Consider the following 19,689-nt stretch of genomic DNA (forward strand, 5'->3'; position numbering starts at 1 on the left):
AAAAAATTATTTTTTCCCTGTTTCGAAAATTTGAAGATGTTGGAGGGATTTTTGAAAGGCGACCAGAATAAATATTGTTTCTATAGCAATCATATACACGTTATACATAAATTTGCGAATATTTGCCGAACTCGGGCTGACCATGGTTCGTTTATTAATTGCACAATAATATAAAAATAGACAAGAATATAAAAAGACCCTAACAGCACCGACTAGGGGTGACACAGCAAGTAGCTTTATTACCACAGCGGTTTCAGTACCGTGTAAGTTTACCCTCCTGGGTACGAATTTCCATTGTTATTGATACATTTTTAATAATAAAAATAAATTTTTCCGATCCTATCGTCATTCAACAAAGTGTCACCTCGACTAAAATGTATTCGATCAAATCTCTGTTCAACCAAAAAGTTTACTTTCAAATCTCCATTCGACCAAAAAGTTTTGGACTAAATCTTCGTCGACAAAATTTCCTTTGATCAAATCGTTTTGACAAAATCTCCAGATACGCATATGTTCGTGAATATAAATTTGTCTAAAATAACTTTTTAGCATTAAAAAGATGTCATAATAGAGATGTCATGACATGCCGTTTATCAAAGAAAAAGAATTTAACCAAACATCAACTTTCAGGGTAAGAATTGCTTGACTTTAAATTGATTATCGATACAACTATCATATTTTGTTATAGAATAATTCTATAATTAATTTTGTTAAAAAATTATTATTATTTTTATTGTCTGCGCTAAACTGCAATTTTCTTAGATAGTAGCTTTATAAAATTATATGAAAAACTTATGCTACTTTAAGGAGAATGTAAAAAATATTTTTAGACATTAAAACCATATTTAGCTAGTATAAACATTTTTCTGTGTACATTTTCAATTTAATTAAAGCATTAGTATTAGTATGTTAAAAAGTCCAACTTACTCAATTTTATTTTGATATACCTTAACAACGTATTTATTTTAATTTGCAATTTTAATATTTCCTCTGCTTTAACATTTTTTATTATATTCGAAAACTGATTGACATCTTATAAGAGGGTAACTTTCCTAATTTTTAATTGATCAGATGAGAAAACAATGGCATTTTTGGGTTTCTATGTATACAACACGATTTCAAACTAACATGACTAGATACAGTAGTTTGCAAGCAGCCTCGATTCGAGCGATTCAGCTCGCTGACCAGCTGCTCGCTGACCAGCTGCTCGCGGTTTTCTATTTATACTTAAGGAAACATAACACCTTTCAACCCTGAAAAAATGAATTATAAGTAAAAATCACAAAATTAAAGTTACTCATTTTAAATTTTGTATAGTGATATTAAGTATAAATAACTTTAACTTTACCGTTAATAAACCTTCGTTATCCCTGCTGGCCCATTGTGGAACTTTGTGCAAGGATTTGTGAATTTGTTCACCGTCCGTAAGATTCCAAGTGAACGAATGGTTCTTTTGGTCTCAAATTCAAGGAGGATACTTTGTACACCTGTAGTTTTGGTATGGAGATGATTTGGCGAAGAAAATATTGAATTTTTCAATTTATTTATTTATTTATTTATTTATTTTGCTTATTATGCCACCTTTTTGTGTATAAAACATTTTCTAAACACTCAATTGAAAATCCCTGCATTCACACCAAAAGTACAGGTATACAAAGTATCGTTCTTAAATTTGAGACCAAAAGAACCATTCGTTCACTTGGAATATTGCGGACATGAGCTGAAATCAGTAAAAACCACATTTAGAGAAAATCAACATTAAAGTTTATGATTATTGTTGAAAGTATAACTTAAATTAGTGCTTACCAATTCCTTTAAGACCAAGTTTCCTATGTTCCGCACACATAGATCTTGACTCTCAGCAATTATGTAATATATTTACTTATAAATATGGGCTCTGTACGACTTTTTGTACCTGCAAACAAAAAAAAAAGGATTTCAAGAATTTTCATAGAAATGTAAAAAGGGATTATTTTATCCTTGCTAATGATAAAACTTTATACTCATCTATTTTTTTGGTCACTGTGTTAAATCTTTAATTTGAAACTGTAGAAAATTGCCAGTCTGACCTTCAAATGTTACAGAGAAAAATACTTTAGCCAAACCATCTCCAGAAATGTTTAATCCGGGTGCTCCAGTCTCTGTAGCGGCATTTTTTTCTATCACTGCAGTCTTCATGGAGCCCTTGGCCACTTTTTCATATATTTAACTGAATCGTTCGTTAATTGCATCATAATGCAGATTGAGCCATGGGTTTTAAGCAGTCCATCAACCCACAAAATGTTGATAGACCAGCGTTTTCAAGTCCAAGAGCACGAAATATAACCACTGCTCTTCTGTTGTTTTCCCAAGCATTCTTGATTTCAACTTTTCTGCATGAGTTGATAGCTGCCAGCTGACCACACTCAATATACACTGTTTTAATCTTGAGTCCTTAGCCTTGAGCTTTGAACTTGCCAAGTAGAACTTTGCCATGCTATTGGTTGCAAATCAAAAATTCCTCGACCTCGTGAAATAGAATGTTGATATTAATCAATCTATTTCTGACCTCAGAGGTTTCTTCTGCTGCTGGAATTTGTATCTCTCTTGCTGAACTTGAAGGTATTGACTTGTTGGCAGATTCATCCTCGCTTGTTACTCCTAGAAATCTTCTTGGCATCTTCTTGCCTTTTGCTCGAGAGTCCTTCTGATGTAAATGGGTACTCAAAACCTGCCCTTAGCATCTCGCTGACCACACACCCTTACACAATACTTAATTTTACACTTTCTAAAAAAAAAAACTTCACTCCACTGCTCTGCTTTAAAAAAAAACTTCACTTTTTTCTTCTTTTTAGGATTATAAGCTATAAGCTATATATCTCAAAGACACTACACTTATCACAACACTACTTGAATTAATTTAAAGAAAATTAAAAAAAAAATCAGCTGTTTCTATGCAATTAGACATCAGCTGCGTTTACTCAGTGTCAAACACATGCCAGGATTATACCAGCTATGTTTTGAAATATTTGCTGTCTGCTAGCAGAACAGCGGAACGGTCGCTCTCTCCTTCCATGACACGTTTATTCTAACCTTTCTACAGGTGTCATGCAGGCGCGCAATATTTGAATTCAAATAAACGTCCCTACGTTTTGATCGGAGCCATATATAAGATGCGAAATTAGAAATTTATCTCTAAAAAACGCAAAAAAGTCTAATCAATACGCTCAAATTTATTTACTAAAATGCTTACACCGAGTATTATATACGTATATACTACAGTAAAAAAACTAGTAATTTACACATTCACAATGAAAATTTCTTTAAGATTAAATTTATTATACTCGAAATCAAAATTATAAGTCGTATTAGACATAAAATGAAAAATACGCAATTTTACGAAAAAATGTAAAATTTTGTTTTAGTATTTTGCTTATAACTTTGCGGGAAATTTTTTTGTTGATGAACAGGTTTCAGAAGGTGTTCTAAGAAAATTTCCTGTTGGAATAAGTGATAAAAAATCGATTGTTTCTAAGTTTAAAGGTCTTTTGTCCCCTTAAAGATGTACCAAAAGTACAAAAAGTGGTGCACCGAAATATTAGCGATGATACTTTGTATGAATGTCAGTGTCAGTTAGTCGATCGGTTTTGCTAAAGAGGAAAATGGGCGTTACATCAGCAAAAAACTTTCATTATCGCTTGGTAGTTATGACTTGTTCTACTAAGTGCTTTTACTGCTTCGCCGATACTCTCTTCTTGGGTCCAGTCTGGATAAAGAGCGAATATTACTGCTATTCATTGATGCCTTTTTCTCAATTAACCGTATTCGGACACTTTACCAGGCGACATTTCTCATATTGAAGATTTGCTAGAAAGCTATATTTAGCCCAAGTTGCTATTCCAGTGCCACTCCGAGTTGGCGATGTTGGAGTTTTCTCGCGTCGTCAGGTATACAACTTGGTACAAAAACATAACACAAACAACGTATGCAGCATTGTCAGGCGGGTTACGGGTAGTCAAGGGCTTGTGCGAGAGAGCCTGCGGGTGGGTTATAACACGGTTCTAACACTTGTTGCGGCTAGCTTAACGGTCCTAACAATTTTTAATTTGATTTGAGCATTTTGTGAATGACACACTCGTGTACTATATCAAAGGTAGCTATTTTTATCAATGTTTTTATTGAAAATCATAGTTAGGCATAATAAAACATGATATAAGTCAAAATATATTAGCGACAACAAATAAAGTATTTATTTCTTTGTAATGAAAAATTCGAACCTCAACATAGAAGTCAATAGTAGCGCGGGCGCCGCGGCTTCGTCTGCTTCTTAAACTCGCCTTCGTGATGCTACAGCGCCACTTGATGGGGATATGCTGGTAAATTTAAGTTGATCCTAACAAACTAATTTTAAGTTTCACAAAATGTGTTTTTCACAAACTAATTTTAAAAATAAATAAATAAATAAAATGATTATATATAACCTGGCTCTCTCCAGCATTAATGTGCGTCAATTCAGCAAGCCCACCAGACCAGATGCTCCTCCATCTGTGCTGGTCAGCATGTCTTCTACTGATGAGGCCACCAAAGTTCTGCGCAACTGGAAGCTTCTGCGAGAGGGCTGAAACGTTGCACCTGATCGCACTAAGGCACAGAGGGACCTGTACAAGAAGCTGAGGGAGGAGGCGGAGGCTTACAACAGGGCTCACCCCAACGGCTGCAAGAAGAGCATCAGGTACTCCAATGGTATCCCTTTCCTTTCTTCGCAAAAAAACTAGCTGAGAAGGTACGTTCCAATTTCTCCATTTACTATCAGAACGTCAGGTCTATAAGAAGTAGTTCCAAGCTAACGCAGCTTAACCTCAATCTATTTAACTGCTGTGTCATGTGCTGAACTTATGAGAGTTGTCACCGCACAGTAACTCTACGGGTAGGTTTGCTTTATAAGCACAGAGGACGACAAAGCTTTGAAACGCAGAGTCTTAGCATCCTCGGCGCCCGATTACCTTCGCGATCTAAGAAAGAACAGCCCCCAGTAGCCGCCAGAAAGTCTTTCGAAACCACCATTGATCTTTATGTATTTTTAGTTCAAATCCAACACTAAGATTTATAATGCAAATTAATCTTCCCTCAGTAACCAGTTAAGTAGGATATCACTCCTATCGTTACGATTGTATCACGGAATAATATTATGTTAGATTCTTGGAAGATGCGATCGACTTTTCTTGCAACGAATTGTGATAAAAAGGAAAAGAGAATGAGAATATTTAGTGAGGTGTGCGGCCTATGTGTATGTATTTCACTTATCTTTTTGTTCGGCTTCTGACCTGCTATGATACCAGCACATTCTCTCAGTTGGGCGTCGGCTCAGCTTTCAAAGCAAATAGATCGCGAGTATGAATGGGCACGTCAGGAATTAGGAGTTTAAGGATTTAAATGGAAACTCGCAGTTTAATTCTCAATCAAGTTTATTCAAAACAACAAGATTCTAATTAACGCTCACTCGCAACTAACGTATCTATCGTAAAGCAATTATAATTTTCATCAGGAACGACAAACGACAATGCCAGTATTCCAAAACCAATAGTATCGAAAATATTCTAAGTCTTGGCACGATCGAAAATATTCTAAATCTTTGAACCGTCGAAAATATTTTAAGTCTTTAAACCGTCGAAAATATTCTAAGTCCCGACAGAAGTAACACGTAAAAAGTTAAAGTCCGACGTGATGTACCGATCCGGATTCGGGAAGAGCTTCCGTATAGTACAATTGTTAAAGACACACTGGCAGTCCGCGGACCTGTTGCTGAACTCTTATATGCACTTCTAGAAGAGGTGATCTCTTTCTGGTATGCGCGGTCCATGCTGTACAGTAGGCTTCTTATTTTTCCCTCTACTTGTGCTGTGCTGTGTTCGTTATATTTTGTAGTGGCTCAGTTTTTGTATTGGTGTGCTCCTCTTGGTCTCCTGCCGTAGAGTCGTAACGTATGCGTGCATATCGGTGTGCTTTGCTTGGTTTCTTGCCGTAGAACTGCAATGTGTACGTGCGTATAAGTGTGTCTCTACATTATTATGTTTTTTTTTATTATTATTCTTTTACGTGAGTCTACTATTAATATTGATTTTCTTAACTGATTTTACTTGTCAACATTCGAATTTAATTATGTTTTTATTCTTATACTTCGCCTTACATTGTCGTTTTTCTGTTCTTATCTATTTAATTAATTATTGGATGTGTCAAATACTATCGATTCTGTATTTAGGGTCTGTTTAATGATAATGTGATAGTATACTGATGCCAAGTATAGTGTTATACTTTGTGCTATCGTGAGCGTCTTGTGACCTACATATTCTGAGTTTGCTATATCTTATTATACGCTGCATTCTAGTGGGAAGGGTATCGATTAATTTACTTTATAATAACTATCCTTACTTTTTTTAATATATTAAAACGCGAAAGAAGGTGAGCATTTCACACCTTCCTTCTAGGATGAGCGTTCTGAGGTGAGCCTCTGACGCTCAAAATTAATTTTTGTGAATTTCGTTTCTTATTTCCCTATCTGGCGAGCGTTTACATTATTTCTTGATATATATATATATATATATATATATATATATATATATATATATATATATATATATATATATATAACATGCTTCATAATGAATGTATGAAAATGTATTTTTTTCTTTATTAACATATTTTCTTGTATTCTCTTAGCATACATATTTTGATTAACATTTTACATCTGATATCCTTAATTTTAATAATCAGTATTTGTTCGTAAATGAGGTAGTTATCATTTGTTTCGACAATATTCGTATAGGTACTGATGTTATTTAATATTCTATCGCTTGATAGCAAAAAAATTGGTAATAAATTTGGTTTTGATTACAATGCTCAATTAATACTTTAATTTTTCTTGATTTTATTCTGTTTTGGTTTTTCTAGATCTAATTTTTAATAACTGTTATGCAACTGCATATAATGGCTATAATGTAAGCAACCCTAATTTTTTTTATTTTAATAATAGTTTTGATTTTATATATTCTTTTATAATGGTCCCTGTACGTTATCGGAAATGTGCATTTAACAATGATATCGTTATTTTTAATAATATTAATAGTTTTTACTCTTCTGAAATAATTAATATGTTTATCTTTGCAAAAAAAAAAACTTTTTTTGCAAAGATTTTTTTTCTTTCTTCATGTTAGTACATGATTCTCTTGGTATCACTATGATAAAAAAATGGATCCCGATCCCCCCTTAAAATATATCTTGTACTTAATCTCTATTTACTTGTTAATTGTTTTGAAGTCTTGATCTGGAACGTTACACTGGTGTATGAAGTCGGCTCAAGAATACCCTCGTGGCTGCTTGCTTGATGAATTATTTCTTGTTGAATGTTCAGTTTAGTCAACTTCTCGTTCGTTGTTCAGTCTTCGGAATGTTAGGCATGGTTTGGACTTTTTATACTTTTTAATTTAATTTAATTTTTTTTACCTTGGTTTTAATATCTAATTATACGATGGTTCTGCACGCGATATCTAATTCTTCTTATATCAATAATATTATCATCAACTTCTTAACATCTATATATTCATTTAGACATACCATGAAATCCATTATATGCTGAGTAGAGAATAGTGGCTTCACGCACATTTTACAATTCATAAATTGGCGATCATCTTTGTGTGGATAATTATCTGGGTTATAACAATTTCCGTAAATCGCTATCCATTAAAATTGAGATGTCTAGATATATATGTCTAGATATTTGTAAGACTTTAAAACTTTAAGTTACACTGATATTATACTTATGCCCTTTATCGATAATCTCACCAGTGTTTGTTTACTGCTTTGCTTTACTATCATCTTCTGATCACCTGAACTTAATCTTATTTCCGATTGATAATGAAGTGTAAATATCTTTAACAATTATGGATCTTTGGTGCAGTAGTTGTTTTTTGATACATCCACAATTGATTTTATTACACACTGTAACGGTCCTAACTTGTGTTTACTGCGAGAGACTCGCGCATAAAAAATATCGCGAATAGGGAGTACATCAAAAAAGTGATCAGCGCCAAACCAATCAGGGAGTAGCAGCAGCGGCGAACTGAAAGGGAAAACGACGGCAGTAGCAGCAGCGGCGGACTGAAGAAAAAACGCGCAGAAGTGGCTCGACGCAGTAGCGCCTTACAAGATAAAAGGCGCCGCGCTCAGATACTCAGCCTCATTTGCTCGACCGAGCTCGAACTGATAGGAGCAACAAGACTCCTTCTCCAAGTAAAGTTCGGTCAGAGCACCTTTTTTAAGTGCGAGTTAAGGCGTTAGCAAGACGTCCAGTCCCTTATACTCGAGGATAAAATTAAATTAAAATTTCAACTGTAAATGCAGCGAACAATAAAACTATTTGTATCATATATATAAATATATATTTTATATTTTTTCTCTTTAGCAACTGTCTAGTACGACTTCAGAGGCAATAAGTCCCCTAAAGGTTAACTATACAACACTTTTTGTGAAACGGAACATTCTGGAGACACTACCTCTTTGGAGAAAGTTCCAGTTAAGACGAGTATCTCGAACAGCAATACGTCTGTTTGAGTGAAAATTTTTAAAAAACCTCTTAAAAATTAATACAAACATAAATTTCTTTTCAGGTGTAATAGCCTTGACTACAATACGTAATACAGTTGGGTATCGCTTTCCCGCAGAGTAGATGTGTTTACATTATTTGCTTGAATTTAAGGTTACCTTTTTGGGGTCTAAATGTAGAAATGATTCATATATTGTGTTGGATATAAAATTGTTTTGCCTAGTTCTGTTAACATATTCAAATAACTCCTACTAGATTAAAAATTCATCACATTAAAAGACACAATATGGTTACGTAGTTTATGAGGACATTTTGGTAATTTAAAAATATTGAGGTTCAAATTCTTTCATGAAAAATTAAATGATTTGATATTGTGACAGGAATAGCGCCTGTTTAAGGTGGGTACGGAGAGGTAAAAGTGGGGTGGAGGTTGCAGCGAAATCTTTGGTTTCGATTATTGTACATGTGCTGTGAACGCAAATGGTTAATGTAATAACCTTGGCTAAAAACATTTATCCACGCGTGCGAGTGAAGGAAAATAAATTACTTTGTGTTCGACTCGTCATTACTCAAGCTAGCCTTAACTAAATGACTTGAAAAAAATGGTATAATAACCGTAAATATACGTAGTTTCATATTATGTGATCACAATAAGCCCAAGCTGTTGTTTGAACGAATGAAAAATACAAAATCCGAACTTTTAATATGTTAGATTTTTTCCGTTGAATCAACAAAAGTCTGTTACAAATTCGAAATTGTTAAATAATTGTCCATTGCATTAAACAACATATGGTGATAAAAGTATCTGGAAAGTTTCAAGCCTCTACATGCAATAGATCAAAAGTTATAAACATTTGAAGTTGAAAATCGAGTGCACGTGAGCGCGAGGTTAGGTCGCTTCACTTGCATGCAGTAGGTCCTTAGTATAGCCATTGTGGCACTCTATTTTCTCCGGCTCCATTTACATTTTGGTCTTTTTTCTCATAGAAATAGTCGGTAAACTGAATTTTTAATTTTAATCAATTCAGCATGCCATTCTCTTAATAAAAGAATATTTCTTATAATTGACCAATTATTTTAACCATATAAAAAAACTATCTATATCTCAAATTTTGCTGTCATCCCATAAAAAGAGAGCTTTTACAATGTTAATGTTTTTGTTAATATCTCGGTAACGGATAGATCAATCGATCTGAAATTTTCACAGGTCGTGTGTAATGCATAACGAAAAAGATATATACTTATTTGGAGAGATTCTTATCACTTTGCTATATCTCCGGACCCTCCTTAACAGCTAGTCAGCGCAATTACAAGGTAGTTGCGAGCCACCCACCGATGTCCGATGCACACCGTTTTAATAGGCCCACTTATTGTAACTGTCACCCTACCCCCTATAAGTATGACCCTTCTCCTATTTTACAGATTTTAAAGATATTAAGAATTATCAAAAAATATCAAAAAGTATCAGAAGTATCTAAAAGTATCAAAAAAGTATAAAAAGGTATCAACAAGTATCAAATAGTATCAAAAAAGTATCAAAAAGTATCAAAAAAGTATCAAAAAAGTATTAAATAAGTAACAAGAAAGAAACAACAAAGTATGAAAACGAATAATATAATAGACCATGCAAGATATAGATATAGATATTTATTTAACCCTAGGACCCAGAGACCCATATGGTAAGGGACAAGACTGGGATCCACAATTGGATAAGATGCGTTGTAAACAGAAGAGTGTAAATAATAAATTGCAAGAGGCAATGAAAGGGATATAATTGTGGAGGAAAAGTGGGCTATATCAACGGACGCAGCAGGACAAAAAGCACATTTGAAAATCGAAGCAAACGAGAACAACCAACCTTGTGAAAAGAATCCCAGAATCATCTGACCTTACAAGTAAGTTTAATTTCTTTCTCTCTTTCTTTATCTCTCTCTCTCTCTCTCTCTCTCTCTCTCTCTCTCTCTCTCTCTCTCTCTCTCTCTGTCTATGTCTCTCTCTCTCTCTCTCTCTCTGTCTCTGTCTCTCTCTCTGTCTATGTCTCTCTCTCTCTCTCTCTCTCTCTCTCTGTCTCGGGTCGACTACGAATCATCGGTGCGCAATCTGGGTTTGGTTCTAGACTCCAAACTCACGTGGAAAGAGCACGTTACACAAGTTTGTAAACGTGCTCACTCTTTAATTTACCGTCTCTATTTTTTTAGGAAGAGCACTAACCTCAGGTTGCGCCAACACTTGGTGCAAGCACTCCTATTTCCCATGATCGATTACTGTTCACTGGCTTACTGTGACTTAACACAGGAACTTGACTTGAGGCTGCAGAGGCTTGTCAACACTGGGATCCGTTATATCTACGGTTAAGGAGGGACGAGCACACCTCCCCTTATAGGCGTGAGTTGCAATGGCTTACCACCGCCAGACGTAGGAAATACTTCATGGCCTGTTTTCTAAGGAAAATGGTCAACACCTCCGTACGTATCTACCTATTAGCCTATTTTGATTTCCACGTCGCGCTCAGGCCTGTAAGGGGTGAGGTGACCCACTGGACATCCCGTCCTTCAGAACGGAGACGCTGAGGAACTCATTTTCATCAGTGCTTCCTGCCTCTGGAATAGCCTACCATCTCACCTTCGCAACACACTACCCATATCACACTTTAAACAAACAGCTAAATCCAATACAACATAATGTACAACAATAAAAACATATAAATCTAAAATCTAAATCTCTCTCTCAAGTTTCAAGTTGAAGAAATTTCTCCAACATGAATTTTCATTTTCAGAATAGATCTCTCTACACTCAATAAGATTGTTGAGCGTGACTTTCTGCTAAGAAAAAAAGTATTAAACTTGGAAAAAGATCACAAGTATATAGTGACAGCATTGAAAGAGGTGCAGACAAGATATGGTACGGAGGTCGTAGCTGAACTCGATTAAAGCTTTCAAATCTTCCTGCCCGAAAAGATTTCATCAGCCATTCTAAAAGATCAGGAGTTTCTCAACACACTCTCTAACACTGTTAATAAACTTAGTTTATTTCTAGTGCATCATGGTGGAACTTCTTATAAGTTTGAATCTTATTGATGAAGCAAAAAATAATAATGAAAATATACACATTGCTTCTTTTAAGCTGTTTATTTTTTTTTTCTTATAATGATTATTATACATAGTAGTGATAATAATAATGAATAAATACAATGATAAACTTAAACGCTTTTGCTTTATTTTTTTATCTTCTACAACCTATCATTTTTGCATTGATAATAAAAAGAATACAATTATATTTAACTTACATGCTAGATAATTTAAAGAATCTCATTTTTATTCATCCAATTATTGTGCTCGCTACCGAATCCTAACCATTTAACATATATGCGTTTACCACTTTTTTCAAAACTTTTTCTACAAGATAAATTTCCGGATATATAGTTTTGTGAATTTCCGTTTCATAAAAGCCGCCAGAGACGGGTTTATCATAATAATCTTTCAGGTGGTAAGTTACTGGATCTGTTTTTAAAACTCGTGTTATTGTGAAAATTTCCGTAGACCAATTTGGCGTGTAACCTCTTTCAAAAACATTTTTTATCCTACTTATTCGTACTTTATCTCCTACTTTAAATTTCGGTTTTTGCACTGGCGACTTTTCATTTGGAAAACGTCTTTTGACTTCCCGCTCATTTGCCTGTGTAACATTTTCAGGCTCGATTCCTGTTATCCGATGTTTACTCGAATTGTATGCTTTGAGCAAGTTAGGTAGAATAGCCAACCATTTATAGCTTCCTTGTTTGCTGAATTCTATCCACATTGCATTTTTTAATGTTCTATTGAATCGTTCGTATATACTTGCATAAAGATTACTATGTGAAGAGTATAAGTGTATATTGCGCTTCTTCATAAGTTTTTAAAAAATTGAATTGTAAATTGTTTTTCTTGGTTAGTTTGTAGATTCTTCAATACTCGTCCTTCTTTCAGTATTGATTTCATAGCTGCAGTAACATCATTACCACTGTGTGACTTGACTAAGACGGCCCATGCATACTTGCCAAGTCTCGTCTATTTCACGTATGTCATATTTTCTTCTCTTGTATCGCCGACGTGCTGGCTTGTGCAGCTCTTTAGCTACTCTTTGACGTTCCATCTTCGTTTACAGTAGATGAAAATTCATCTGGGAATTCGTCTATACGAAATTTTAATTGTTTATTTACTTTTTCAATGATATAATCAACACCAGAGTAATTGCGTAGAGTTGTACTATAAAGATATCTCAATTTTGCAGTCACTTCTAATTGCTGTTTTTCAATTTGCTCCTTATATTCTTCTATAACTTCACCAATTCCAGCAAGTTTTGCAGCTATATAATTTATTTCAGTTTGTAGAATAACTTTCAGTGAATGCAAGGTAATTGCATCGTTTAGATGATTGGGCTCTCTTAGGTTGGAAAGTCGCTTATTTTCTAAATCAACATCACCGTTCAGTGTAAAATTAAAACCAATGTCTGGAGGACCGCCACTCACTTGCGAGCCCTCAAGATTTCTTCTAAACACATCGTGACTCATGGTAGAACTGATTCAAAGAAGAAAATTGCGTGTCAATATATATGCCCAGCTTCACGTAATTCCTCAATAATCGACTGTATTTCATTGACGTGATTATTATTGCTAGCTGATCGTTCGGCAATCAATAATCGAAGTCTCTCAGTAAGCTCGTTTGGATCATCCCAGTAGACGAGATCAATGGAAGAATTTTTCCTAGCTATTTTATATTTAAGTATGAGTTCTCCTCCGCTGCTGCTGTTCTTTTTACGCGAAGTGCTGCGAAACATTGATGCTAAGATATTCTTATATTTATTACTCCTTGAACTTCGTATGGATTCATTATTGCTATGTTTTTCCCGATGAGCATTTGTTGCTTCTTTAATCTCGCGATAATTTTCACGATCTGATAAGCTCAGAAGAAAAACATCTGGATATTTTTTAAATAGCAATTCCATCAGTCTACTCGTTTTAGGATAACTTTCATTTATGACTGATATATTCATCATCAAAATCAAATTCTGAATCACCAATCATATACACTCCATTAACCTTCCGCACTCCGTATATATTATCAATTGTGCTGCGGCTTTTATCTAGCAATGTTAAAAAATCTTCAGCTGATTCATTTTTTCCACTCAAAGATCTAAATGTAGAATTTGTTATTGTGTAAAAAGCATCATCATCATAATCAGCATAATCGAAAAAACTTGATTTATTATTATTATTATTTTGATCGTTGAGCAAACTTGATCGATCAATTCTCGTTCGTTTTTTCATTTACTTACTGCTGTTTTTATACAAAATGTGATTTGATGGTTGCTGCAGTGGGCTTTTACTTTTCATCTCAACAATTTTCTCAAATGGTGTGATGACTGGTTTTAGAGTATCACCGATGACTGTTTCAAAATCATCTTTCTCCTGTTTTAATGAAGTGTATTTTTTTAATAGCCTCACGAGCTCGCAAGAGCTCACTAAGAACATTCTTCTCTTTCTTGAAGTATGACATGCTGACGTGGTGATGTCTACAACTGAACTGCAAGTTTGAGACTCATAATTCCTTTTTTATTGCAAAACAGTCAAATCCTTTTCTGTATCTACCCTCATTCATCGATATATCTTTGTCAATAACAATAAATCCATATCTATCATTCTTCCAACATTCAGAACAAAGATTCCGAAATTCATTAAAAGTTAAATTGGTATTCACGTGATCTTCATAGATATGTTTAAGATTTATATCATCTTGTCGATAAATTACTAACAAATTGACATTATCCCTAATAAGATGTATTCCTATATGAGTATAACATTAACATAGATAGAATCAATCTACACTTATATGTCTTCCTATACAGAAGAATGCTCTGACGTTATCCTGCTTCTCACATGCCACATCATTAAAAATCATAATTGAATTTTGAAGGGCTTCATCTGGAGATACTACAGATTCGTGCTCACTGAACAGAAGATATGATACTCCTTCAATCGGATCTAATACATTTTTGAGAAATTGATACTTTGGCTGATTCAAAGATTTAGAGTATATATAAAAATTTTCAAACCTAAGACTATGCGTTATTAAAGCCAATAAACTATTTGTTTTTCCACAGTTCAATGGCCCGCAGAATATTGATCGTATACTATCTGGTAGTAATTCACCATGACGCTTTTTTCTCTTCTCTTTTCCAAAGTCAAAATTCGTGACAGGGACTTTGACGTTCTGCTCGGAAATATAATCACCTGTTTTATAGGATTATGGTCAGTTGTGAATCAACGCTCGAAGAGAGACAATCATTCACAAATCTCAGAAACAGCCGAAAGGATATGGATTGCTTGATAAAGTTATCAATTACTTACCTGAAAATTACTTACTTGAAATGAATCTTCCTGGATATCAATACTGCGGTCCCAGAACCAAATTAGAAAAGCAAATGAAAAGAGGAGATCCTGGTATTAATCCGCTTGATCAGACATGTAAAAAGCATGACATAGCTTACTCCGATAAAAACAGAGATCGTAAAGCTGCTGACAAGAAGCTCGCTGAGAAAGCTATGCAACGTGTCAGAGCCAAGGATGCTAGTATTGGTAAAAATGCTTTTGCTTTTGCTGTTAGCAATGCTATGAAATTAAAAGGAAAAACTGGAATGGGACTGAAATTTAATAAGTTAGTGACTGTAGCTAAAAAATTATAGTTAAAAGTTATAGTTAAAGTAAAAATAGAGTTATTCCTTTTCTCATTCCATTGTTCGCAGGACTAAATGCCAACAGTGCTCCAGCAGGAGGTGCTGCTGGAATAGCTAAAGCTGCGCAGAAAAATCATGAAAAAAGTAAGAGGCATAATAAGACCATGAAAGCTATTGCTTTAGGCAGAAGTCTTTACCGCAAGCCCTATAAAAGTGGAATGGGATTATTTGATGATCATATAGGTCGTGGTCATCAAGTTAATAGAAAAAAAAACTTTGATTTAACTTTGCCAAATCGTGCACTGACTGACTACGATCTAAAAAAATATGCTCATATGATGAAAATCTCAGATTTCCGTTGTGTTTTAATGAGAAAAAATCTACCTCCCGATGGCCCATTGCATAATGAAACAGCAGTAGTAAACTTGGATGACTTTCAAAATAGAGGCACTCACTGGGTTTGCTATCGCAAACGTGGTCTTGAAGTAATTTATTTTGATAGTTTGGGCGACCTCAAACCTCGCAAAAATATGTTGTATTTTTAAGGCGGATGACGTGAAATAAAACTATAAAATTTTGACTCATTTATATGTGGCCATCTTTGTCTTTATTTCTTAACTGGGAGACTATAAAATAGGTGCTCACAGACAAATGGAATCATTATCTTCCGATCAGTTATGAAAGATAGCTTCACTCTAAGTCTCTCAGGAAATTCATCTGCCCTAGAAGCGCAATATTTTCCTTCGATTGAACTACCATAGGATAAAAATTTTGTCTTGGGTTTAGTTGAACTTTTATCATTTAACTCTATTCCCAATGTTGACTATTCAAATAATAAACTGCGTTTAAACGGAGTCACTGTTATTAGTATTCCTACTGGCAGTTATGAGATTGATGCTATTAATCAATTTCTACAAGTAACATTGAAATCCGAAGGAATTGAATTCTCTTTGAAAGCTATCAACAATACTCTTAGAAGTGAAATTCTTTGTAGTCATCCGATAGATCTTACACCTCACGATTCCATAGGCCGTCTCCGTGGCTTTGCTCCTCGCACTCTCGAAAAGAACATTCAACACAGCTCTGATTTACCAGTTAAAATATTAAGAATCAGTGCACTCAGAGTTGAGTGCAATATTACTGGAGGTGCTTATATCAATAATAAAAAAGTTCATACAATCCATGAGTTCGAGTACCTCCAGGATATAAAATCATAAAACTTTCGTCACACGTCATATATCTACTGGACAGTGTCAAGTGCTAGATCATCTACAAATTCAAATCGTCGATCAGGATGGAAAGACTCCACATCAAATCTGTATAATGGGTATCGTTTACAATTCTGGATCATATATAAGTCAGCTATCATGTCAACAAATCATCAGGCGACCGAAGAAACTCAAACCGTTAGAAAGCAAGAGCATTCAGTTTCTGAAAATTCTAGGACTTTTCGTGGAAAAAATTCACGTGTGTAATTCTTTGCTGCTTCCAGAAAAATGGACGAAATTCTAAGCATTCAATCAAGTGTCGTATTCCATAAGTCTATTGCTTATTACGAAGTACACGCACATCAACCATACTCATCATTAAGCTTTGACAACAGCGATGAAATTCATATTTCTATCCAACATCAAGATATATGTCTCTTACCATAGTGCAGCTCTATTCACATATGTGGAAAATTGCAAGTAAAAGGTATATCAGCAACACTTGCTAAAACTAAATTGGTCAAAAATGCCATTTGTCATCTGTTTGATGAAATTCGTTATGAGATTAATGCTGTGGAGATAGAAAAAAGTAGGTTTGAGCAGTGTTATGAAAGGATTGATTTTATTTAATTTGAATCAGAATGATATGCTGGAGAATGCAGGCTGGCTTGGTATTCAAGACGATATCAAATCGGTCGTAGATGACAAGGGAAATTTTAACGTTGCCATTTCACTGAGTATGATCTTGGGCAGACTATAAAAAGATTATAGTTAATATGAAGCATGAGCTCATTCTCACAAGATCTAGAAGCGACTTGAATGTAATAATCCAAGAAGGTACTGTAGCAGCTGGTGGAACTACTTATGAACATAACGAAGTAACAGTAACAAAGATAGAGTGGTTGATGCCATATGTTGTTGCATCTGATAAACAACAAATCCAGCTATTGAATTACATTGGTAAAGATAATTCTATCTCCATGTGTTTTCGTTCTTGGGAGTTATTTGAATATCCTCTTCTTCCAAGCACTAATAAACAAGTCTGGACAGTGAAAACATCAAATCAATTGGAAAAACCTCGTTTTGTAATTCTTGACTACAAACAAAGAGAAATGCATCGAGAACTGCAAACACCAATCAATTTGAACATTGTGAGTTATGTAATGTGAAACTTTTCTTGAATTCACAATATTATCCATACAACAATATGAATCTCATATATCTAAAAATCAGTTTGCCATTCTCTACGATATGTACGCTAATTTTTTAAAATTCTACTATGGAAAAGATTCACAACCGCTGCTGACAAAGTCTTTGTTTCTCAACTTAGCACCACTCATAGTTATTGACTGTTCACGACAAAACGAATTTCTCAAGAGCGCTCCTGTCGATGTACGTCTGGAGTTAGAGGCTGAAAAAAATTTTCCTGCTAACACTTAAGCATACTGCCTGATCTTACACGACCCTGACGTTCAGTACAATCCCTATCAGTGGGGATGTCAAGAAGCTCATCTAAGCTGCACCGAAAAATGGAGTATGCAGTAGGCAGTATTTTTTATCATCATGTACAGAACAATAATACATACAAAAATTACATTTAATAGACATAATACATTTGCTTTCTTTTATTTACCATAACCTAATCCTTTTATATCCATGTAAAAAAAAATGTTAACACATTTATCCAACTATTATGCTCATCACTAAATCCTAACCACTTAACATATACACGTTTGCGACTTTTCTTCACGACTTCTTCGAACTTTTTCTACTAGATAAATTTCGGGATATACTTTTTTACATTTTTTGATACTTTTTGATACTTTTTTTCGATACTCTTGATACTTTTTGACATTTTTTGATACTTTTTTTCGATACTCTTGGTACTTTTTGATATTTGTTTGATACTTTTTGATACTTTTTTCACACTTTTTGATACTTTTATATATTTTCTTGCACTTTCTCAGAAATAAAGCTTCATAACGATGCAAATTTCCGCATCAAAGATTTTTATGTTTTCGATGTTTCTGAGCCCAAAAAATAAAAATCCGTAAAAAAAAATTTATGCATGGATGTATGCTGAAATTAAGCTTGCATTTCAACTATGCTTGTACTTAGAACTCATTTAATTTTGAGTACGATTGCCCGTCACATTCTTGATTTATTAACATGTCTAATTAAAAAAATAATTTTCTTTCTCAAATTTTAATCCTCACCATAACTCAGGAACGGTAGGATAAGTAGTCGTATGCAGTCAGTTGCATATATTGACAAGCCTTCGTCTCTACCTACAAAACTTAAAAGACATCTCTGCGTGAAATTTGAAAAGGGAGGGGGTTGTGTCGCTACAATACTCTTTAAGAGTACAGCACACTGAGTTTTAAGCGGTCTGATTTCTTGGCGCAATCCTCACTCTTCCTCCTAAGTCCCATCTCTTAGCAGTGAGCAGTGTCTTTGCAAACATAGAGAAGGTCGGTTTTATACACGCAGACAGACTTACTATACTGTGCGGCCGAAGCCTAACTCACCGCAGTCTCCACTGTCGATTTCTAGGTAGAAAAAAATGTAACCCGATGAAACTCATAGTGTCAAAATTTGAAGTGGGGCTGAAGCGGTGCCATGTCTCAACAATGCTTTGACTTTCTCACTCTCCGCGCGTAAAAGTTCGCTTTAGTAGGGTACTTTCTATACATTTAAAAATAATAAAGCTCGAGCTATAACATTTTTAAAATCCTCTTCCAAATATTCTTGCTTACATTATACTAGTTTTTTAACAAAATCAAAAAAATAGTTTCAGTGCTATAAATAAAAATGTGCCTAGAAGAGCTACGGCTCCATAAGGCTTTGTGTCAAAGCACGAAACTTTGTTCAGGAATATCACAAATATTTATCCTGTTAGGTACATAAAAACTTATATGGTAGGCGAATGACAATGTCGCATACATTTTGACTAATTTTTAAACAAAAATTGAATAAAGTGACATCTAACACGAGGTTTATTAAAACAAAATAATCGTGCAGAGCTGTATTGATATGTATGCAAAAATTAAGACTATCTATTATAAACTTCTTTATTGATTTCCGAGAAAAAAAATGGTTTGTCAAACACTTCGAATGTCAAATATAGAGTCCGAACTTATTAGGTCATACTTTTAGAAAAATTCTCACAGTCACGCCCATACGTACTACATT

The 19,689-nt window shown here is 34.4% G+C and overlaps 1 protein-coding gene across 12 annotated transcripts in view; it reads left to right on the plus strand.

Annotated features, from left to right (window-relative positions):
* Nos (nitric oxide synthase) overlaps positions 1-19,689 on the plus strand; it is a 1,339,001-nt gene that overhangs the window by 919,534 nt on the left and 399,778 nt on the right. For all 12 annotated transcript variants that reach the window (XM_032601207.1, XM_031933451.2, XM_032601209.1 and 9 more), the window contains 1 exon segment: positions 550-631. In XM_032601207.1, coding sequence (XP_032457098.1) covers positions 550-631 — 82 coding nt within the window.

This window comes from Nasonia vitripennis (genome assembly GCF_009193385.2).
Source record: "Nasonia vitripennis strain AsymCx chromosome 1 unlocalized genomic scaffold, Nvit_psr_1.1 chr1_random0002, whole genome shotgun sequence".
In the NCBI taxonomy this organism is placed as follows: domain Eukaryota; kingdom Metazoa; phylum Arthropoda; class Insecta; order Hymenoptera; family Pteromalidae; genus Nasonia; species Nasonia vitripennis.